The 21,269-nt window shown below is 42.5% G+C and overlaps 1 protein-coding gene across 5 annotated transcripts in view; it reads left to right on the forward strand.

The window, feature by feature from the left end:
- Window positions 1-19,261, forward strand: part of LOC141272999 (uncharacterized) — a 65,824-nt gene extending 46,563 nt beyond the window's left edge. For all 5 annotated transcript variants that reach the window (XM_073684272.1, XM_073684270.1, XM_073684273.1 and 2 more), the window contains exons 3-7: window positions 4,502-4,684; window positions 5,085-5,139; window positions 15,223-15,320; window positions 17,001-17,115; window positions 17,792-19,261. In XM_073684272.1, the coding sequence (XP_073540373.1) occupies window positions 4,502-4,684; window positions 5,085-5,139; window positions 15,223-15,320; window positions 17,001-17,115; window positions 17,792-18,951 (1,611 nt within the window). In that variant the 3' untranslated portion in view covers window positions 18,952-19,261. The remainder of the gene's footprint in view (window positions 1-4,501; window positions 4,685-5,084; window positions 5,140-15,222; window positions 15,321-17,000; window positions 17,116-17,791) is intronic.
- The last annotated feature ends 2,008 nt before the right edge of the window (window positions 19,262-21,269 follow it).

Here is a 21,269-nt window from a genome sequence, read left to right on the forward strand (position 1 = left end):
TTTTGTGTTTTCATTTTTTGCTCCCCTTCTTCCCAGAGCCAGAACTTTTTTAATTTTCGTTCAATATGGCCATGTGAGGGCTTATTTTTTGCGGGACGAGTTGTACTTTTAAACGTCATCACTGGTTTTACCATATCATGTGCTGGAAAACGGGGAAAAAAATTCCAAGTGTGGTGAAACTGCAAAAAAAAAATGCAATTCCACAGTTTTTTGGGTCCTTTTTTTACCACGTTCACCGATTGCTAAAACTGACCTGCCATTCTTATTCACCAGGTCATTACTAGTTCGTAGACACCAAACATGTATAAGTTCTTTTTATTTAAGTGGTGAAAAAAAAATCCAAAGTTTGCTAAAAAAAAAAAAAAAAATGACGCCATTTTCTGAGACTCGTAGCGTCTACATTTTTCGGGATCTGGGGCTGGATGAGGGTTTATTTTTTGTGCGCCAGGCTGACTTTTTTATTGATACCATTTTGGGGTAGATCCAAAGTTTTGATTGCTCGTTATTGCATTTTATTGCAATGTTGCAGCGACCAAAAAACGTAATTCTGGCGTTTAGATTTTTTTTCTCATTACGCCGTTTACTGATTGGATTAATTCTTCTTTTATATTGATAGATCGGGCGATTCTGAACGCAGCGCTACCAAATATGTGTTTTTTTTTAAATTTTATTTTGAATGGGGCGAAAGGGGGGTGATTTAAACTTTTATATATTTTTTTATTTTTTAATATTTTTAAAAACTTTTTTTTACACTTTCTGCTTGCTTCTATAGTCTCCATAGGAGACTAGAAGCAGCAGTTGTCTGATTGCTTCTACTGCATACATCGCTTGTATGCAGGAGAAATGCTCACTTGATATGAGCGCTGACCACTAGGTGGCGCTCATAGCAATTGAGACATGACAACCACAGGTGTCTGCTGCAGACCCTGGGTTGTCATGCCCACCCATTGGTGACCCGCAATCACGTGACGGGGTCACCGATGGGCGGGGCTTAGGACGAACTTCCCGGAAGTGCAAGTTAAATGCCGCTGTCAGAGATTGACAGCGGCATTTAACATGTTAATAGCTGCGGGTGGATCGCGATTCCACCCACGGCTGTTGCGGGCACATGTCAGCTGTAATAATCAGCTGACATGTGCTCGGTTCAGTGTGGGCTCAGCGCCGGAGCCACCACTGAACTGGCCTTCCCGACCTGGTGCGTACTATTACTGACCAGGCTGGAAAGGGGGTAAAGGGGTTTTCCCACCAACAAAAGTTCATTTTAATCAATAGATCTTGGAATAATAATAGTTCCACAATTGGATGTGATATAATAAAATGTTCCTGTGCTGAGATAATCTTATAAATGTGCCCCTGCTGTGTACTGTGTAATGGCCGTGTCTGACCGTGCTGGAAAATGGTCTGATCATACCACAGCTCCTGGGCAGGGGGTAGAAAAAAAGCAGGGGATCACAACTCATTCTTTTTGTGAGGTAAAACATTTTTCTGCCTGATTTTAAAAACAATGTTTTAATTCAAAGAAAGCGAATCATTTGCAGTCCTGAACTGTAATGTCTGTATAGTCCCCCTGCTCCCCCCCCCCTGCCCAGGAGCTGTGGTATGATCAGACCATTTTCCAGCACGGTCAGACGCAGCCATTACACAGCACACAGCAGGGGCACATTTATAAGATTATCTCAGCACAGGAACATTTTATTTAAACACATCCAATTGTGAAAATAATAATAGTCATCTTTCCAAGATCTACTGATTAAAGTGAACTTTTGTTCGTGGGATAACCCCTTTAACTCTATTAATATATTCTCTCTTACATGGGACTACATTTGAAAGGCATTGTTGAACTGTCAACTTCCTCACCATGTACAGTAGTCTCCCTATTGCCACTTTACCAAATTCATCAATTGGCAATTCATCCATATAGCCCACTACAAGCACAGTTGGGTCATAGGCCCTTGTCACAGGCCTCTCACCCATCCAAACCAGTTCTGCTTTGCATTAATGGAGGAGCAAACACCCCGAATCACGTGTCTGCACATGTTTCTGGTTTGGCTGCTTACCCTAAGTCATGTGGCAAGGCAATTTTAAAGAGTTGATCTTGATTTCTAGGATTGCTACTTCCAATAGGTACCACTAGAGTTCATGTCCTCTTCCTCTCAGAAGAGGCAATTTGCATTCTAGCTCTTGAGTCATCCTCATGCACATCATCTAGACTGCATTGCCAGTGCTGATTACTGAACAATGGGAAAAGGGAGAGAATTGTCAAATAATCTGAATGTAGTTCAGCTTAATAAATCAGAAAAAGGTTTATGAAAAGATATCCATAGATTTGAAAATGCAAGTTGGATTAAACTCTCTGATGAAGAATTGGAAAGTAGCAAGTTCTGTTAATAGCAAGCCATGGTCTGTTAGGCTAAAGAAGATTTCAGACACAATTTGCACCTGTAAAAAAAAAAATGTAAAACTCTCACAAGCAACTTCTGAAATCCAGGCATCTCTGGCACAATAAAGAGATACATTCTGGAGAGCTTAGAAAAGCTGCAAAACTTGTAGTACACAATAATTTCTAGTAATGAGACTGGACATGAACTCTATGTGCGCAATCATAAACACTGTGCTTTTAGTGGAGTCAGCAAAGTCCCAAGTTTCTGCCTTAATGAAGACTATCCACAAGGCATGTCACCTAATAATGGATGAGGTGTGCCTTTGGATTCCTAACACCCCCTCCCCCACACTAAAAAAAAACACGTTAGCCAGTCGAAAAATAATTGATTGATTGTTCTCCGTGGGAGAAACCAAAACAATAATCTTGTGATACCTTTTAATGGCTAACAAAAATAAAATACGTGATGTTACATAGCAAGCTTTCAAGACTACTTGGGTCTCTTCATCAGGCATGGTATAACAAAGTATCAGAAGAAACACAAATATATATATAAAAATGTGTTTCTATAACTGCCTCTGATCACATGGGAAGTTGTGAAGTGGCCAGCCTTTTAGTGCTCCAGGGAACACTCATTGCATGCCAGGGTACAGTGACTGCACCATAAATAAAGTGCTAAGTAATTTTAATCACTAAGTGCTGGAGTACAATTTGTTTTTGACTTTTACTTCAGCCGTGATTCGGAGGACTAGTAAACCTGCTGCCATGTAGTCCTCCATGTTTATGAGCTCTGTATAACCCTGCCACCACCACTGATAGCTATATTTCTGCCTATGCAGTGTACACTGAAAGCTGCCAATCAGTAGTGTGGATGGGGTTAGTCAGATCTCAGCATCATTGATGAGCACAAGTGCTCATTATTTGAGTTGGCCTAGGGCGCTCGGGTATGTACGGAGTATCGCGGGTGCTCGGGTATGTACGGAGTATCGCGGGTGCTCGGGTATGTACGGAGTATCGCGGGTGCTCGGGTATGTACGGAGTATCGCGGGTGCTCGGGTATGTACGGAGTATCGCGGGTGCTCGGGTATGTACGGAGTATCGCGGGTGCTCGGGTATGTACGGAGTATCGCGGGTGCTCGGGTATGTACGGAGTATCGCGGGTGCTCGGGTATGTATGGAGTATCGCGGGTGCTCGGGTATGTACGGAGTATCGCGGGTGCTTGAGTGACATGTTCGAGTCCATGCTTCCACTTATGTCGTCGCTGTTAGACGGCCACAAAACAAGCTGGGTTTGCCTGACAAACGCAGGCAATCCCTCGAAAGTTTTGTGGCTGTATAACAGCTCAGAAACATGCCGGTGCGTGGACTTGAACATGTCATTCGAGCACCCGCCATACTCTGTGCATACCCAAGTACCCAATGCAAACTCGAGTAATGAGCACATGAGCTCATCACTACTCAGCATTCAGAGAACAGGTAGATCAGCACCAGTTAAAAGAATGATTTCATCAAAATTGACAGCAAACAGCCCAGTAAGTAATAATCAGATAGTACTCGCTCTCCCCGGCCCCGGGGGCCCACGCTCTGACAATGCTCCCATCTCTGTGTTTTGTATGCAGCAATGTATCATTGCTGCAACTGAGCTCAGTGATTGGCTGCAGCAGTGTTGTGTGAATCAGGACCAGTGGGGGACAGTCTGCACTGGATCCGGGGAGAAAGAGTATTTTCTGATTCTGTTATTTTACATGATTGACCTTTCAAAGGGGTTTTCTCCTTTAAAAATAAGGGTCCCAAAACTATGGTGTTCTTGTCTTTCTATTTCTGCGCCTATTTCTTTTAACCGTTACATGGTAAAGTCTTCTTAGGTATCCTGGTTACAAGATTTTTGCTGTAGAACACAATCAAAGAGAAGCCAGAGATTGCACAATGCTTTTCTCTTGGAAAGGAGGCACAAAGTAACAGCAGCGTAAGCAATCTGTAATATCCAAAAAACACACTGAATAACTAAGGATTCTAAAAGGCCAACCTCCTGTCCCAGCAATACTTTTCCATTAATATATGTATGCATATGAAAGACAACTTTAAGTGATTTATTTAGCAATATTTCTTTTGCTTACATAGGATTACATAATAGTGAAGAAGAAATCAAGTGAGCCTAAAGTCCACAGCAATGAGCCTGCGGAGTGGAAGAGAGCCCACAGCCCTATTATAGTACCTCTACCCCATTCACTAATACACAAGAGGAGCCATGATCAAAAGATCCTAGAACTCACCAACCAGATCATAGAGCTGCTGACTGAAGAGGTGACATTGTACAGTAATGCCAAGGGATGTGTCTTGTGGATGTCTGTATAGGTCAGGTCTTAGAACCTGTGCAAAGAAAATTATTTGAGGTTATCAATACCACTATAAAAGACATACTATTCTCTCTCGTGTGTGTGTAAAAAATATATATATTTATTTGTTGCAAGTGGACACAAATCTAAATTCTATTAGGTCTCCAAGTTAATAATCTACTTGTTTTACAAAGTATATCCGTAAAAATGTAAACCTGTTGAACTAGCCAAGCTCTAAATATGTGTGTTAAGGGGTTATTTTTTTTGGGGCATTAATTATGGATGTGTGGTTTATAGTTGATTATATGTGTGAACAATTGGGCTCGCCCTTGCCTTCTCTCACTTTTCAGTGCTTATTTTTCATGCAGAATTGTGAGTATTTTGAAGACAATAGTGGCCTGTACCAGCCCCGCCCATCACCAGGTAAGAATGTTTCAAGTGTCTTCAGAAACTGACCTATAGTAGGCTGACTTAAAGGGGTTGTGCCACTAGAAGATACATTTAATTAAGAGGGAAAACGTGAATAAGTATTTTTGCAATTTACAACTATTAAAAATGATGCACCGTTCAAAAAAATATCAACCGTTCATCTTCTGTAATAGCCCCCCCCCATGGTACTATTCCATCTGTGTGTTATCAGTCAATCCCAATGGCCACTCGGGTGGCAGAGCATGCACAGCTGCTTCCACAGGTCTGACAGCGAGTGCCGCTGATGTAGAATGATCTCACCCAGCTGTCAGATCTGTGAAAGCAGGGCCTGTGTCTGTCTGCAATCACTGCAGATGATTCCAGCATTCTACAGCCTGCATGCGCATTCATAGCTGTGTGAGCACGTATCAGGGGGACTATTTTTTAATTTTATCTTTATTTATTTTTTTATTTATTTATTTTTTTTAACGGAAGTTTTTATTGATTTATAAAATGCTGAAATCATAATGCATTACAATCTGATTATTAGCAGGAGAACAAACATTCCTATTTCTAGAAGACCTTCATTGTCCATCGACTGGATACTAACAAAGATAACAAGTCCGAAAGATTGGGTTCCGAGATGATCCTAAAATCAAGCTCATCCTCCCCCCTGATGCCAAGGTCTTCTAGCTGTCAATATTAAATCATTCCAAACCGTCTAGGAAAACAATGATCATCAACTAATACAAAACCAATTAATTGACAATGGACAAAAACAGACAGAAGGAGGGGAATGGGAAGGATAGGGTAATACGAGCTAGTCAACAAATATGCTGAGCCCAGTAGTAATCCCAGAAGGCCCAAATTGTGTTGAATAAGGCCACTTTATCATTCAGTATAGCCGACATATACTCCATCCTCCTGATGTCCGACACTCTACTCATCAGTTCACGTAAGAAGAGAGGAGCCCTCCTCTTCCAATGAAGTGCTATTAAGCATCTGGCCGCTGTTAATAGATGGAGTAGCAATTTAGCAGAGTTTTTCCCCATCCCCTTCGGAGTAATGTTAAGAAAGTATATGTGGGTCTAGGGGGATATCCGTAAGTAGTACCTTTTTGAAGAAGGGATTTGACTGATTCCCAGAACCTTGTTATCAGTGAGCAGGTTCAAATAATATGAAACTGAGAGCCTCCCGAAGAACTACAGTGCCAACAGAGATCTGGAATTCGGGGATCAATTTTGTGAAAAAGTTCTGGAGTATGGTACCAGGACATTCATATTTTGTACTGATTCTCCTTGTACAGTGTACAAATGGATGTTTTGGACACCTTATTCCAGATAGTCTGCCAGTCCCGAGGTGAAATATCCCTACGAAACAGCCTCTCCCATCTATTCATGTAGGAGTGCTTGAGAAAAGAATATTTTTGGGGAGTATTAAGAATATTGTATATGTTAGAGATCAAACCCTTAGTTGAAGGGCATCTCTTGCACAGTATTTCGAATTCAGTTGGTCTAGACACTTTTGCTGATCCATACAAGGTTGAGGCCAGATGTTTAATTTGTAAGTATTGGAAAAATTCTCTATTTGTTATTGGGAACATGGATTTAATGCTGTCAAGTGGGATAATTTCCAATGTATCTCTATCCACTATGTCCGTGTATCTAAAAAGGCCTGTTGAGAGCCAAGGGCCAACCATTAAAGGATCTGAACTGTTAGGCAGTAGAGGTTGAAATATAAAAGAGACCATTGTAGAATTTTGTGAGCATAGGTCGAAGCGTTTCTTACACGTTGTCCAAATATCTCTAGTGAACTAAATGGGCCCTTAAAGTGGGATTGCAGTTTTAACAGATAGGGAAGGCCATATTAATGAGTTTGGGTGAATGGGAGCCAGCCATAATTTCTCTATCTCCGTCCATTTATTATACACCCACAGTGAGGATCAAGAGGGGACTCTTCGTAGATGGACAGCCCAGTAGTAGTTAGTAATATCAGGAACCGACATGCCCCCATTACTTTTGAGTAATCCATATTTGTTTCGATATTCTGTGACTCTTCTCACCCCTAATAAATAACATGATACTAGCCTGTAGAGATTTAAGTTCATTCACAGGGACCTTAACCCCTTAAGGACCGGAGCATTTTCCGTTTTTGCGTTTTTGTTTTTTGCTCCCCTTGTTCCCAGAGCCATAGCGTTTTTATTTTTTGGTCAATATGGCCATGTGAGGGCTTATTTTTTGCGGGACGAGTTGTACTTTTCAACACCATTACTAGTTTTACCATATCATGTACGGGAAAAAAATTCCAAGCGCCGTGAAATTGCAAAAACAGTGCAATACCACAGATGGTTTTTTTTTTTTTTTTTTTTTTTTTTTTTTTTACCATGTTCACTGAATGCTAAAACTGACCTGCCATTATTATTCTCCAGGTCATTACGAGTTCTTAGACACCAAACATGTACAGGTTCTTTTTTATTTAAGTGGTGAAAAAAAATTCCAAAGTTTGGTTAAAAAAAAAAAAAAAAAAAAATTGGTGCCATTTTCCGAGACCCGTAGCGTCTCCATTTTTTGGGATCTGGGGCCAGGTGAGGGCTTATTTTTTGCGCACCGAGCTGAAGTTTTTATTGATGCTATTTTGGGGTAGATCCGATGTTTTGATCGCCCGTTATTGCATTTTATTGCAATTTTGCGGCGACCAAAAAAACGTAATTCTGGCGTTTAGAATTTTTTTCTCATTACGCCGTTTACCGATCGGATTAATTCTTCTTTTATATTGATAGATCAGGCGATTCTGAACGCGGCGATACCAAATATATGTATGTGTCTTTTTTATTTTTTTTTTATTTTGAATGGGGCGAAAGGGGGGTGATTTAAACTTTTATATTTTTTAAAACATTTTTTTTTTTACTTTTTGCATACTTCTATAGTCTCCATAGGAGACTAGAAGCAGCATTTGTCTGATCGCCTCTGCTACATAGAGGTGATCAGCAGATCACCTGTATGTAGCAGAAATGGTCCTGTGCTATGAGCGCCGACCACTAGGTGGCGCTCATAGCGACCAGCTCATGACAACCACTGGTGTCTGCTGCAGATCCAGGGTTGTCATGACCACCCATCGGCGACCCGCGATCATGTGACGGGGTCGCCAATGGGCGGGGTAAGTGACGCGCTTCCCGGAAGCGCGAGTTAAATGCCGCTGTCGGAGATTGACAGCGGCATTTAACAACCGCGGGTGGATCGCGATTCCACCCGAGGCTGTTGCGGGCACATGTCAGCTGTAAGAATCAGCTGACATGTGCTCGGTTCAGTGCGGGCTCAGTGCCGGAGCCCTCACTGAACCGGGGGTGATGTCATAAAGGGGTTAAGTGGAAGTGTTTCAAAAAAGTACATTAATTTTGGAAGTGGGGACATTTTGATCTGTTATTCAACTCATTAGAGAAATTGTTAATGTCTTCCACTTGGTTAATAAACCTTTTAGTTCTCTAAATAGGTTCGGAAAATTGGGTGAGTATAGTTTTTTATAGGAAGCCGAGATATTAATCCCCAGATATTTGATCGCTTGTTCCTTCCACCGAAATTTTTTAGTTTAAGATGAACTACTGCATCTATTGGGAGATTCAGCGAGAGAGCCTCTGTCTTTAGAGTTGTTTATCTTATACCCTGATAGGTGTCCGTATTCTTTTAGGGTCGAAAATAGATTAGGTAGTGTGATATGTGGTTTAAGTGTTAATAGAACGTCATCTGCAAATAACAAAATTTTAAAAACTTTGTCTCTCACCGTCACCCCCTCTACATTGGGATTAATATGTACAGCTGCTACAAGTGGCTTTATACAGAGTGCAAACAGTAGAGGGGACACCCCTGTCTCGTCCCGTTGGAGATTTTAAAGGAAGGGGAAGGGCAGAGGGACTTGTAGAGCACTTTCAATGCTGTTAGGAACGGCCCCAAGATCCCAAATGCTCTCTGTCTCAAACATGAAAGACCAATTGAGACGGTCAAATGCCCTGGATCTAGACTCAGGAGTAAAGCCTTAACCTCATTTTTATTGACAACTTCTATCAAGTCTACTGCTCTCCTTGTGTTATCCCCTCCCTGAAGAAAAGGGACAAACCCCACCTGGTCTTTGTGTATGAGCTGTAGTAACCAGTGGTTCAGTCTGTCAGCCAGTAGTCGGGTAACTATTTTCAAGTCCGAATTGAGGAGTGCAATGGGTCTATAGTTTGAACAGTCCAAAGGATCTATACCAGTCTTATTAATAAGTGTAAGATAAGAGTGAGATGGGGTGTCAGGGATGGATGATCATTCCATGAAGGAATTAAACTGTTTGACCATGTGAGGGGTCAATTCCTCTCTGAAAGTCTTGTAATACAGGTAAGTCAGTTCGTCGGGACCTGGGGATTTGCCCAGGGGGAGGTCCTTAAGGATTTCCTCCACTTCCGCCCCCATAATAGTTTTATTCATAGTCAACTGCCTCTGGAGGTAGGACAGGCAAGTTAAGTTTAGACATATAGCATTTCAATAGCTCCGATCTCCTATTCTGGCTCAATGGAAGAGGGTCTTGGAGGTTATAAAGATTTTTATAATATTTGTAGAATATTTTTGAGATTACAGCTGGGTCGTATTGAGTTGTGCCCTTTTTCGTCTCTAAGAGCCTGAGGAGCTAGGGCCACAGATCGGTCCTTTAATTGATTGGCTAAAAGAGTATGGGCTTTATTGCCCTTCTCATAATATCTCTGTTTGGAGTATAAGAGCATCTTCTCTACCTTACGCATAGTGAGGTCTTTCAATTCCTCTGCAGCAACCAGCTTCCTCAGGACTCTCCTAGACGATGCCGTTGTTAGCCTCGTCTCCAAACCCTTAATTTGAGAGTTGAGTCTGACATGAATAAGGTTTGCATTTTTTTTTTAATTCTAGTCCCTTCCCTAATGCAGTGGCCCCTCATCACTGCCTTATGTGCTCCCCAGAGTACCGAGGAGGAGGACACCGTACCAGAGTTGAGTAAAAAGAACTCTTTTTAAATGATCCAAAAGCACTTGCCTAGTATTTGGATCCTTTATTAATAACCGTACTGAAGGAAACTTGGTTTTCAAATTCAATAGTATTGGAGCGTGATCTGACCATGTAATGAGATCCATTTCAGCCCCCAACAGCATCCTAATTATTGTGATGTTACCAAAAAAGTAATCTATTCTAGTGTGAGTACTGTAAGGGGGCGAATAAAAGGAGTAAGCCCTCTCCCCAGGATAAGCGATCCTCCATAAATCATATAGCAAATGAGATCTAATCAATTTCCTAAAATTTCTTACCAAGGTGACTAACTTTGCAGAGGGAGGAGAGTCATTTATTGAACGTCTGTCAAAGGATTCGGAATATTAAAGTCCCCACCAACTATCAGTGGTGCTGCACTCAGACCCCGAAGGAGGGAAAACACTCTTTTTAAGAAACAAATTTGTCCTATATTCGAAGCATATATATTGCACATAATGATAGGTTTGCCCCCTAGTAGGGCTTCCAATATGATGTACCTACAATCTGGGTCTAAGTAGGAACCAGTCACCTGTAGTAGGCAGGTCGAGAAAATCGAGATCGCCACCCCACCCTTCTTATTCCTATTAAACGCTGAGTATGCTATTGGGAACTGTCTAGTCGCAAAGTGAAAGGTTCCTGATTTATCATAGTGAGTCTCTTGAAGGAAAACGATTTCCGGTCCCTGGGCCTTCAATTCTCTTAAGGTGATAATTCTTTTTTGGGGAGTTAAGCCCCTTAACATTTAAAGATAATAGGCATACCACTTTTGTATATTAACGAGTGTAAAGAAGATGATATTGCTACTCACTCTTTTGGGGAATGCTCCACTGGGGAGATTGTTTCCCCTGGGGGTTAAATTGCCAACATGATTCAATGATATGCATATCTGAACTTGTGGAGGAAAGACACAAGAGGGGGTTGTTATGACAAGTTCGGAGACAACAATGAATACATATAGATAGCATAAGAAACTGTACAGTAAGTTCAAAATTCCCAGATTTCCTGGTAGGGGACATTTCCTGTGACATCTATTGAGCCCACAGGATATCAACCATTAAGGCTACGGACTGCCCTAGCTGCCTTAATAATGGCAGCCCTGATGAAAGCAAAGTAAAAGAAAAACTATCCCCTATAGTTGTAAATTGGGCAAGGAAATACCCAGAGCCACCAAGAAGAGAGTGTCAATAACCTTCCCCAGAGCTCCCAACAGAACACCCAACGCTGAAGAACCTGCGGTTGTGCCACAATAGTAAGTTACTGCAAAAAAAAAAAAAAACATATAAAAGAAAAAAAGTTCTAGTCGTTGTAGCAAAAAAGTGTACTGGCCAGTACTAATAAAAGAGAGAGACTTGCAAACGACCTATCCATAGAGCCGAAGGGACCCCAGTGTCCCAAGGAGAGAGCTAACATGGTCGAGGAGTCTCTGGGGGACTGCCGTTGCTTTGTCTACTTCAGCCTCTCCCCACCCTTCTTGTTCCAGACTGGTGAGGGCACTTCAGTCCACAATCTTGCGGGGGTGAGGGGAATGCCAAGGGTTTCACAGAAGGCAGGGGGGTCCCCCACGGTTCTCACAACAGACGAGACTCCCTCATGTCTTGCAATCAGGGCAAATGGAAAGCCCCACCTATAGGGGAATCTATGATCCTGCAGAATCTGTAGCAGCGGTTTTAGGTGTCTTCTCTTCTGGAGAATCAAGCGGGAGAGATCCGGGAATATTTGTATTTCAGATTCCTTGTACTTTATAGCCTTCTGGAGTCTGGCCCTTTTCATTATTCTTTCCTTTGTTTCAAAGTCGTGCAGACGACATATAATGTCTCTTGGATGCGCCATAGAACCTTTTGGTTGTAGGGCTCTGTGTGCTCTGTCCAGCTTAATAGGGGTGGTGGTGGGGGGGGTCTCCCAATATAGAATTAAGCCCCCGTCACACTAAGCGAGATTGCTAGCGAGATCGCTGCTGAGTCACAAGTTTTGTGACGTAACAGCGACCTCAGCAGCGATCTCGCTACGTTTGACACGTAGCAGCCACCAGGCCCCTGCTGTGAGATCGCTGGTCATGTCGAAATGGCCTGGACCATTTTTTGATCGTTGAGGTCCCGTTGGGTAGCATGCATCGGTGTGTTTGACACCTTACCAGCTACCTCATTGGTGACTCAGAACTGAGACACATAGGCGTGCCTTTGCATTGCATCGTTATACAGGTCGCTACGGGTCGCCGTATCGTTGCTGCGTCGTTGGGAAGATCTGACTGTGTGACATCTCACCAGCGACGCAGCAATGATCCCTGCCAGGTCGTATCGTTGTCGGGATCGCTGTAGCGTCGCTAAGTGTGACGGTACCTTTAAAGATTGTCTGGAGTATCAGTTTGAGGTCTTCTTGGTCAACAGCCTCAGGAATGCCACAGAGTCTAATATTACACCACCTTCCCCTGTTATCTAGTTCCTCCATCTGCCTGTTGAGGTCATTCACAGTATTCTGTTGTGCCAGTATTAGCTTCTGCAGCTCTGCTACATGAGAACGTGTAGCATCATGATTCCCCTCTAGAACATCTATGCGGCTTTCAAGGTGCTGCAAATCCTGCCTCACACATGTAATTTCAGTTCTGCATGCTTCTTTCACCTCAGAAATTACATTTTTTAAATCCTTCTTAGAGGGCAGCAAAGACGAACTTTTTCCGAGCACAAGGAATTAAAGGAGGTTCAACATCCTGCCCTTCATCTTCAGATAACATTGGAGGGGACCTCCTGGGCCCAGCATGTCCTGCCTTAGTTATGGACCTCTGGTCAGTAGAAATCCCCCCCCTCGCCCACTCAGCAGTGTCCTCTCCTTATTCTTGGGACCACAAATCCTTATGAGAGGAGTCAGCCCCGCCTCCCAGAGGGGTCTCGTCACGTCTTCCGACAGTCTGTGCCCCCCCGTCAGCATTATCCAGGGCCCCACCACCACCACCTTTCTCGGGAATCTGTAGAGCAGGAGGTCTCCTCTCCTTCCTCCATCAAAGAAGCTGCACCCGCTCCTACCTCTCTCACCGCCTCCTGCTGAGCCTGTGTCTCCTGCATACCGCCGGAAGGCATGGGGCAAGATGGCGCTGGAGCTCCCGGACCCGCTGAGTCTCTCATGAGGAAAGCCTCCAGGATTGTTGCGGAGGCTGCTGCAGCAGTACCCACGGGCACCGCAGACCGGGCCCTTCTCGGTCCCATGTCGTTGAGGTATGTGGCCGGTGTAGCTGAGGGTTTCTTGCCTAGGTGGATCTGTGTTCTGGAGGAGCTCCTCTGCCGCGCGTCTTCTCAAGTCGGCATCCGGTCACGCCCCCCTTAAATTTTTTTTTAAGATGAACAGAACTGTGAATGCTCGGCCACATTGGTTGTCGTTGGGATGGACAGATAAAGAAAGCTCACAGTCGGAAAAAAGTCAGATGGCCCATTCCAGAAGATGACAGGTTATTTTTCTGAACATAGCATCCTTTTTAATGGTTGTAAATTACAAAAATACTTATTTACATGTTATCTGCTTCATGAAATGTATCTCTTATGGTGCCACAACCCTTTTAACCCCTTAATGACCACGATGCGCCTTTTAACTGAAGTAATTAAGAGGTCTTATTCCTCCGTGCCGCTTTTTAAAGGCACTGAGGAATAAGTGAACAGCGCCACCCAGCAGGTGCAATTCCATAGGTGACATCTAACACCATACGGTATCAGCCCCGGGCCCTTTTTTTACTGATTGGGGCCAATTAACCCCTTAAATACCACAACACTGGTGTCTGTCATTAAAAGGGAATCTGTAGCCGCATTTGACCTATCTAAACTATTAATATGGGCATACAGGTTATAGAATACTGAAAAAAAGTAATTCCTGTATGTCTCATATCAGATGTCTTGTTTTGGGGAGGATGCTGCCTGTAAGATAACTTTGCCTCCAGGACTTATTTTATATGACTGTGTAATTTATCATGTTCATCTGAGGTTGTATTTACCGAATTTTAAGACCTTCTAAGGTCCAGTGACTGACAGTTTTCTTTCTATAAATGTGTGTGTAGAGCTAGCTGTCTGTAGCTGATAGGACCAAAAATCCCTGAAAGAGCAGAGAATTTTTTTCTCACAAAACTGTTAATCAATCTTCTCCGCTTCCCTTGCTTTATAACATGATGCCTGTAGACTTTTCCTGGATTTTCATGGTGACTGGTTCCTTTTAAGTCCTGATGCACAAAATTATGAAATTCAAAAAATATTCACTTAGTTTTTCCCAGGACTGCTCTCTAGAATTTCAATTCTGTAATGTATAACTCTTTGCCTATAGTGTCCCAACCTGGCTGGTTACCTAGGATGAGCTTGCAGCGTGAGCTGGCTCTATGGTTTACAACCTGCTTGTACCACTTGAAGTCTGGTGGGATTGCTGGATCTCATCAGCTTTAGTCTCCCTGTGCTACTGCTGTGAAGGCGAATCAGCCTTAAAGAATAATGCTCAGTTAAGACAAGCAGTGTAACATGCTGCTTGTCTGGATGAACTGTCAATCTTCAGGGACGCACCGCCCCGGCAATGCAGGAAGGTGGGTGGGAGGGTAGTGTGTGGAAACTGTGTGCTCGTGAAGCTTCATGTTGAGAAAACCCATTAAGTGACACTTCTGTGTTATTATGTTTTGCACAGACAATCTTCCCTCAATCACACATGTCCAGGGCATGCAGTCGTATTTTGTCTCTTACTCGATTAATGTTGTTAGGCTGAGTTCACAATTCTTCACTTGTTATAGATCTTGATGCATAATGTGACTTTATTCATAGGTTGTCATTGAATATCAAGAGTGTCTTTTTGCCATACCTTAGGATGTTTGCATTAATGTATTTTTGTTCCTGATTTGAATAGCTGTATAGACTACACTGTTAAATCAAGATATAAATCCAAAAACGTATGTCTTGTGCTATACTTCCTTGTCCAATAAGATATCCAACACTTGTATTATAAATTTGGAGGCAGATGACACAGGACCCACAATAAGTGATGGCGTTAGAATTTCCACCCCTGCACAGGTCAATGACCATGCACACACAACGCCCATGTGTTTATTTTGTTATAGATGGATCCAGTGACAGAAGTACACCGGAGAGATGTCACAGTCCTCTTTCTCCACAGGATTGTTTGGATGAAAATCAGGATGTTCCTCCAATAAGCCAGGTATTTAGTGTTCCCAAATGCCAAAGTATTTTTGTAACTAAAGCTTTATTGAATTCTTCAAAGAACCTTTAGGGAAATATTCTTACAAATTTATTTTGCTTAAATCAAAATACACTGCTCAAAAAATAAAGGGAACACAAACAACAGAATATAACTCCAAGTAAATCAAACTTCTGTGAAATCAAACTGTCCTCTTAGGAAGCAACACTGATTGACAATCAATTTCACATGCTGTTGTGCAAATGGAATATACAATAGATGGAAATTATTGGCAATTATCAAGACACCCTCAATAAAGGAGTGGTTCTGCAGGTGGGGACCACAGACCACATCTCAGTACCAATGCTTTCTGGCTGATGTTTTGGTCACTTTTGAATGTTGGTTGTGCTTTCACACTCGTGGTAGCATGAGACAGACTCTATAACCCACAGAAGTTGCTTAGGTAATGTGGCTCATCCAGGATGGCACATCAATGCGAGCTGTGGCAAGAAGGTTTGCTGTGTCTGTCAGCGTAGTGTCCAGAGGCTGGAGGCGCTACCAGGAGACGTGGAGGGGGCCATAGGAGGGCAACAACCCAGCAGCAGGACCGCTACCTCCGCCTTTGTGCAAGGAGGAACAGTAGGAGCACTGCCAGAGCCCTGCAAAATGACCTCCAGCAGGCCACAAATGTGCATGTGTCTGCACAAACGGTTAGAAACCGACTCCATGAGGGCCCGACTTCCAGAGATGGGGGTTGTGCTCACAGCCCAACACCGTGCTGGACGCTTGGAATTTGCCACAGAACACCAGGATTGGCAAAGTCGCCACTGGCATCCTGTGCTCTTCCCAGATGAAAGCAGGTTCACACTGAACACATGTGACAGCCGTGACAGAGTCTGGAGACGCCGTGGAGAGCGATCTGCTGCCTGCAACATCCTTCAGCATGACCGGTTTTGCAGTGGCTCAGTAATGGTGTGAGGTGGCATTTCTTTGGAGGGCCGCACAGCCCTCCATGTGCTCGCCAGAGGTAGCCTGACTGCCATTAGGTACCGAGATGAGATCCTCAAACCCCTTGTGAGACCATATGCTGGTGCGGTTGGTCCTGGGTTCCTCCTAATGAAGGACAGTGCCAGACCTCATGTGGCTGGAGTGTGTCAGCAGTTCCTGTAAGATGAAGGCATTGAAGCTATGGACTGGCCCGCCCGTTCCCCAGACCTGAATCCGATTGAGCACATCTGGGACATCATGTCTCGCTCCATCCACCAACGTCACGTTGCACCACAGACTGTCCCGGAGTTGGCGGATTCTTTACTCCAGGTCTGGGAGGAGTTCCCACAGGAGACCATCCGCAACCTCATCAGGAGCATGCCCAGGCATTGTAGGGAGGTCATACAGGCACGTGGAGGCCACACACAATACTGAGCCTCATTTTGACTTGTTTTAAGGACATTACATCAAAGTTGGATCAGCCTGTAGTGTGTTTTTCCACTTTAATTTTGGGGGTGACTCCAAATCCAGGCCTCCATTGGTTAATAAATTTGATTTCCATTGATGATTTTTGTGTGATTTTGTTGTCAGCACATTCAACTTTGTACAGAACAAAGTATTCAATGAGAATATTTCATTCACTCAGATCTAGGATGTGTTATTTGAGTGTTCCCTTTATTTTTTTGAGCAGTGTATATTATTTTGCCTTTTCAGTCTGACCATATGATTGCCATCAAAATGGAAGTTGCAGAGGAAGACAAGGAGGATGCTTATCTAATTGATGAGTGCTTAATTAAGGAAGAGGAAATTATGGTAGACATTGGCACAGGTTAGTGATAGCCATGGAATAAACTAGCTTATTTATCATTATTTATGCAATTTCCTTAATCCACTCCAATGTTTGTATATTGGGCAAGTCGGGAAAAACAGCTCCCATAATAGCACAATAATATATAGCACAGCATATATTTTATGTCTCTTCCCTGCTTTCTTCAACAAATGGTAAGTGCCCCTTAACACCATGTTATAGGGCAAGAGGAGCTGAGTAGATTGATGTATAGTTTTGTGAGAAAAGATTCAGTATAACCTGTGTTTCCATCATTTAATCCTCTGCTCTTACTGGGATTTTCAGTCCAGTGGACGGTCCCGTCAGTGACTGACAGCTCTTCTTGTATATGTGTGTATAGAGATAGCTGTCAGTCACTGATAGGACCGTCCACTGGACTGAAAATCCCAGAAAGAGCAGAGGAGTAAATGATGGAAACACAGGTTATACTGACTCTTTTCTTATAAAACTATATAGAAATCTACTCTGCTCCTCTTGCCCTATAACATGATGCCTGCAGATTAGACTACATTTTCATGGTGACAGGTTCCTTTTTAAAGGGACTTTGTCAGCACATAATGACTGTTCAAACCAAGTACAGGTGCTCAGGTGCTCCCCAGCGTGGCCAAACATTTAACTACACCTTCCCACCTGCTTGTATTTAATCTTTTATAATTAGGTACGCAGAGAGATGTATCAGATGAGCAGCTCTTATCTTCGGATTGTAAAAGTGAAGATAATGACTTTTCACAAGATTCTCCAGAAGAAACCTCTGTTACACCTCAAGTCTTTGACACTACAGATCAGTCTCCTGATTTATCACATTATGACGAACCTTCTTTTGATAAGTCATTTACTGACACTCAAGGTAAAGATCATAGTATGGACAAAATCTACACATGTTCTGAATGTGGTAAATGTTTTACGACAAAATGTTTCTTACTTCGTCATCAGAAAATGCACTCAAAAAAGATTCTGTTTTCATGCTCGGACTGTGGAAAATGCTTTATACATAAATCAGAACGCACTCGGCATGAAAGAATTCATACCGGAGAGAAGCCTTTTTCATGTTTTGACTGTGGGAAAAGTTTTCCCCACAAATCAGAACTTGTTCGACATGAGAGAATTCACACAGGTGAGAAGCCATTTTCATGTTCTGACTGCGGGAAGAGTTTCAGGCAGAAATCTGACTTTCTTAAGCATCAGAGAATTCACACTGGGGAAAAGCCGTTTTCATGTTCTGAGTGTGGGAAATATTTTACGCAAAAGTCTAATCTTGTTGAACACCAGAAAATTCACACTGGTGAGAAACCATTTGCATGTTCAATTTGTATGAAAAGTTTTGCAAGGAAAGCAGAACTTGGTAAACATCTGAGAATCCACACAGGAGAGAAGCCCTTTTTATGTTCTCAGTGCGGTAAACGGTTTACACACAAATCAGAACACATACGACATGAACGAATTCACAAGGGGGAGAAGCCATTTTCATGTTTTCAGTGTGGATACAGCTTTGCAATGAAATCCGAATTGGTTAAACATCAGAGAATCCATACAGGAGAGAAGCCGTTCTCGTGTCCAGATTGTGGCAAATGTTTTACTCAAAAGTCTACTCTTGTCACTCATCAAAGAACACATACAGGAGAGAGGCCATTTATGTGTTTGGAGTGCGGAAAGGGTTTTACCCAGAAATCTGATCTTGGAAAACATCTAAGAATACACACTGGGGAGAAGCCGTTTTCTTGCTCTGAATGTGGGAGATGTTTTGCAAGGAAACCTGAACTTCTCACCCATGAGAGATGTCATAAATATGAGAACACTAGCACAGTGTTGGATGAATAGAAATTCTGAAATGTACTATCTATTGCTCGTAGACAAGCCATTTTCATATATTGAATGTTGTAGTGCTTCTGGTTCTTCTGTTTTTAGTGTCCCTTCCCACCACTCTATTTATATTTGTCTTCCTAGAAAGAAACGTATGAAAATGCACCTTCTTAAATTTTACTTCTGTAAAATGCTTTATTTTTAAACATTGCAATCCATTAATGTAAAAAACATTAATTTGAGCACAAGATATTTTTTCCCTTCATTAATGTGATTAAGATGAACCCTTCATCATAATTAAATATACCCTTGAGCTGGGTAACAATGACAGTTTGTGTGTGACTGATTAATCCGAAAGTGAATAAAGGCATGCATTCTACAGATACTATTACTTCACTTCCATAGATGCTTTAATGCACCAGTCTACAGCCTGTTTTCCATATGCCCCAGGTGTCCACGTCTGCCTCAATACACTGTAGTCCATTTTCCTAAAATATGGACTATTGATCAATTCAACTGATGCCAGCAATATTAATGGGAAAGTATTGAGGATTACTTCTGCCTGCTCAGCCTCAACCCCTTTACCCCCGAGGGTGGTATGCATGTTATAATGACCAGGCCAATTTTTACAATTCTGACCACTGTCACTTTATGAGGTAATTACTCTGGAACGCTTCAACTGATCCCACTGATTCTGAGATTTTTTTTGTGACATATTGTACTTCATGATAGTGGTAAAATTTCTTCGATATCACTTGCGTTTATTTGTGGGGGAAAATTTTTTTTTTACAATTTTGAAAATTTCTCAATTTTCAAAATTTGAATTTTCATGCCTTTTAATCAGAGATATGTCACACAAAATAGTTAATAAATAACATTTCTGACATGTAAAGTAGACATCAGCACAATTTTGGAACCCAAATTTTTTTTGTTAGGAAGTTATAAGTGTTAAAAGGTTTTTTTTGGGACCACATCACATTTGAAGTGACTGAGGGGCCTTTATGACAGAAAATCCCAAAAGTGACACCATTCTAAAAACTGCACCCCTCAAGGTGCTCAAAACCACATTCAAGAAGTTTATTAACCCTTCAGGTGCTTCAATTTTTGGAATGTGGAAGAAAAAAATTAACATTTTTTTCACAAAAGTTACTTTAGACCCCAATTTTTTTATTTTCGCAAGGATATCAGGAAAAAATGGACACCAAAATTTTGTTGTGCAATTCCTCCTGAGCACGCCAATAACCCCATATGTGGGGTAAAACCACTGTTTGGAAGCACGACAGGGTTTGGAATAGAAGCAGCGCCATTTGACTTTTTGAATGTAAAATTTGCTTGAATAATTAGCGGACGCCATGTTGCGTTTGGGGATCCCCTGATGTGCCTAAACAGTGGAAACCCCCCACAACTGACCCCATTTTGGAAACTAGACCCCTCAGGGAACTTATCTAGGTGTGTGGTGAGCACTTTAAACCCCCAGGTGCTTCACAGAAGTTTATAACACTGAGCTGTAAAAATAAAATTTTCACATTTTTCCCACAAAAAATGTTTTTCGGCCTCCAATTTTGCATTTTCATATAGTGAACATTTTGAACCCAGAGGTACGACACAGAATTTGATAACATTAGGTCGTAATATTGAATAAGTTGTCATTAGTCTTGAGCTCAAGTGCTCGCTACTTGAGTTTACATCGGGTACTCTGGTATGCACCAAGTATCGCGGGTGCTCGAGTCCCCGTCCCGCATGTTTCACGGTTGTTAGACATCCAAAAAAGACCATGCGGGGATTATCCTCGTGCATGGCAGGCAATCTCCGCGTGGCTTTTTTGGCTGTATTACAGCCGCGAAACATATGGGGCGGAGACTTTAGCACCCGCGATACTCTGTGCATAACCGAGCACCCGATGCAAACTTGCAGCACTTGCTCTCAACACTAGTCGCCATATCGTCATCATTATTTTTTTTTCTTTACTTTTAAAAAAAATCCCAACACAGCCCTAACACAACCTTAATCCTAACCGTAACCCTCACCCAACCCTATTCCGAGGGATCCATTCACTATATTAAGGCAGCAGAGTTACTCTGGACTCCGTCTGGCCTGTGTTTAGCGGTGTCCTTTTTTTCCAAGATTCACAAAACTGTGGCAGACGGCACTTCTATGCACGCCTAATAAAAAGACGGACACTGTGGGATCACAGGCCAGATGGAGTCCACAGTGTCTCCATCTTCCTCATTACAGGGAATCTTCCGCCGGGAGTTCCACTTATTTCAGAGATTTACACGGAAACCTCAGTATAAACTCTCAGCATAGAGCGCAGGATAGATGTGATCTTTGGATGC

The sequence above is a fragment of the Phyllobates terribilis genome, unplaced genomic scaffold (genome assembly GCF_046119375.1).
Source record: "Phyllobates terribilis strain yellow unplaced genomic scaffold, ASM4611937v1 Scaffold_5__5_contigs__length_657084704, whole genome shotgun sequence".
NCBI lineage: Eukaryota > Metazoa > Chordata > Amphibia > Anura > Dendrobatidae > Phyllobates > Phyllobates terribilis.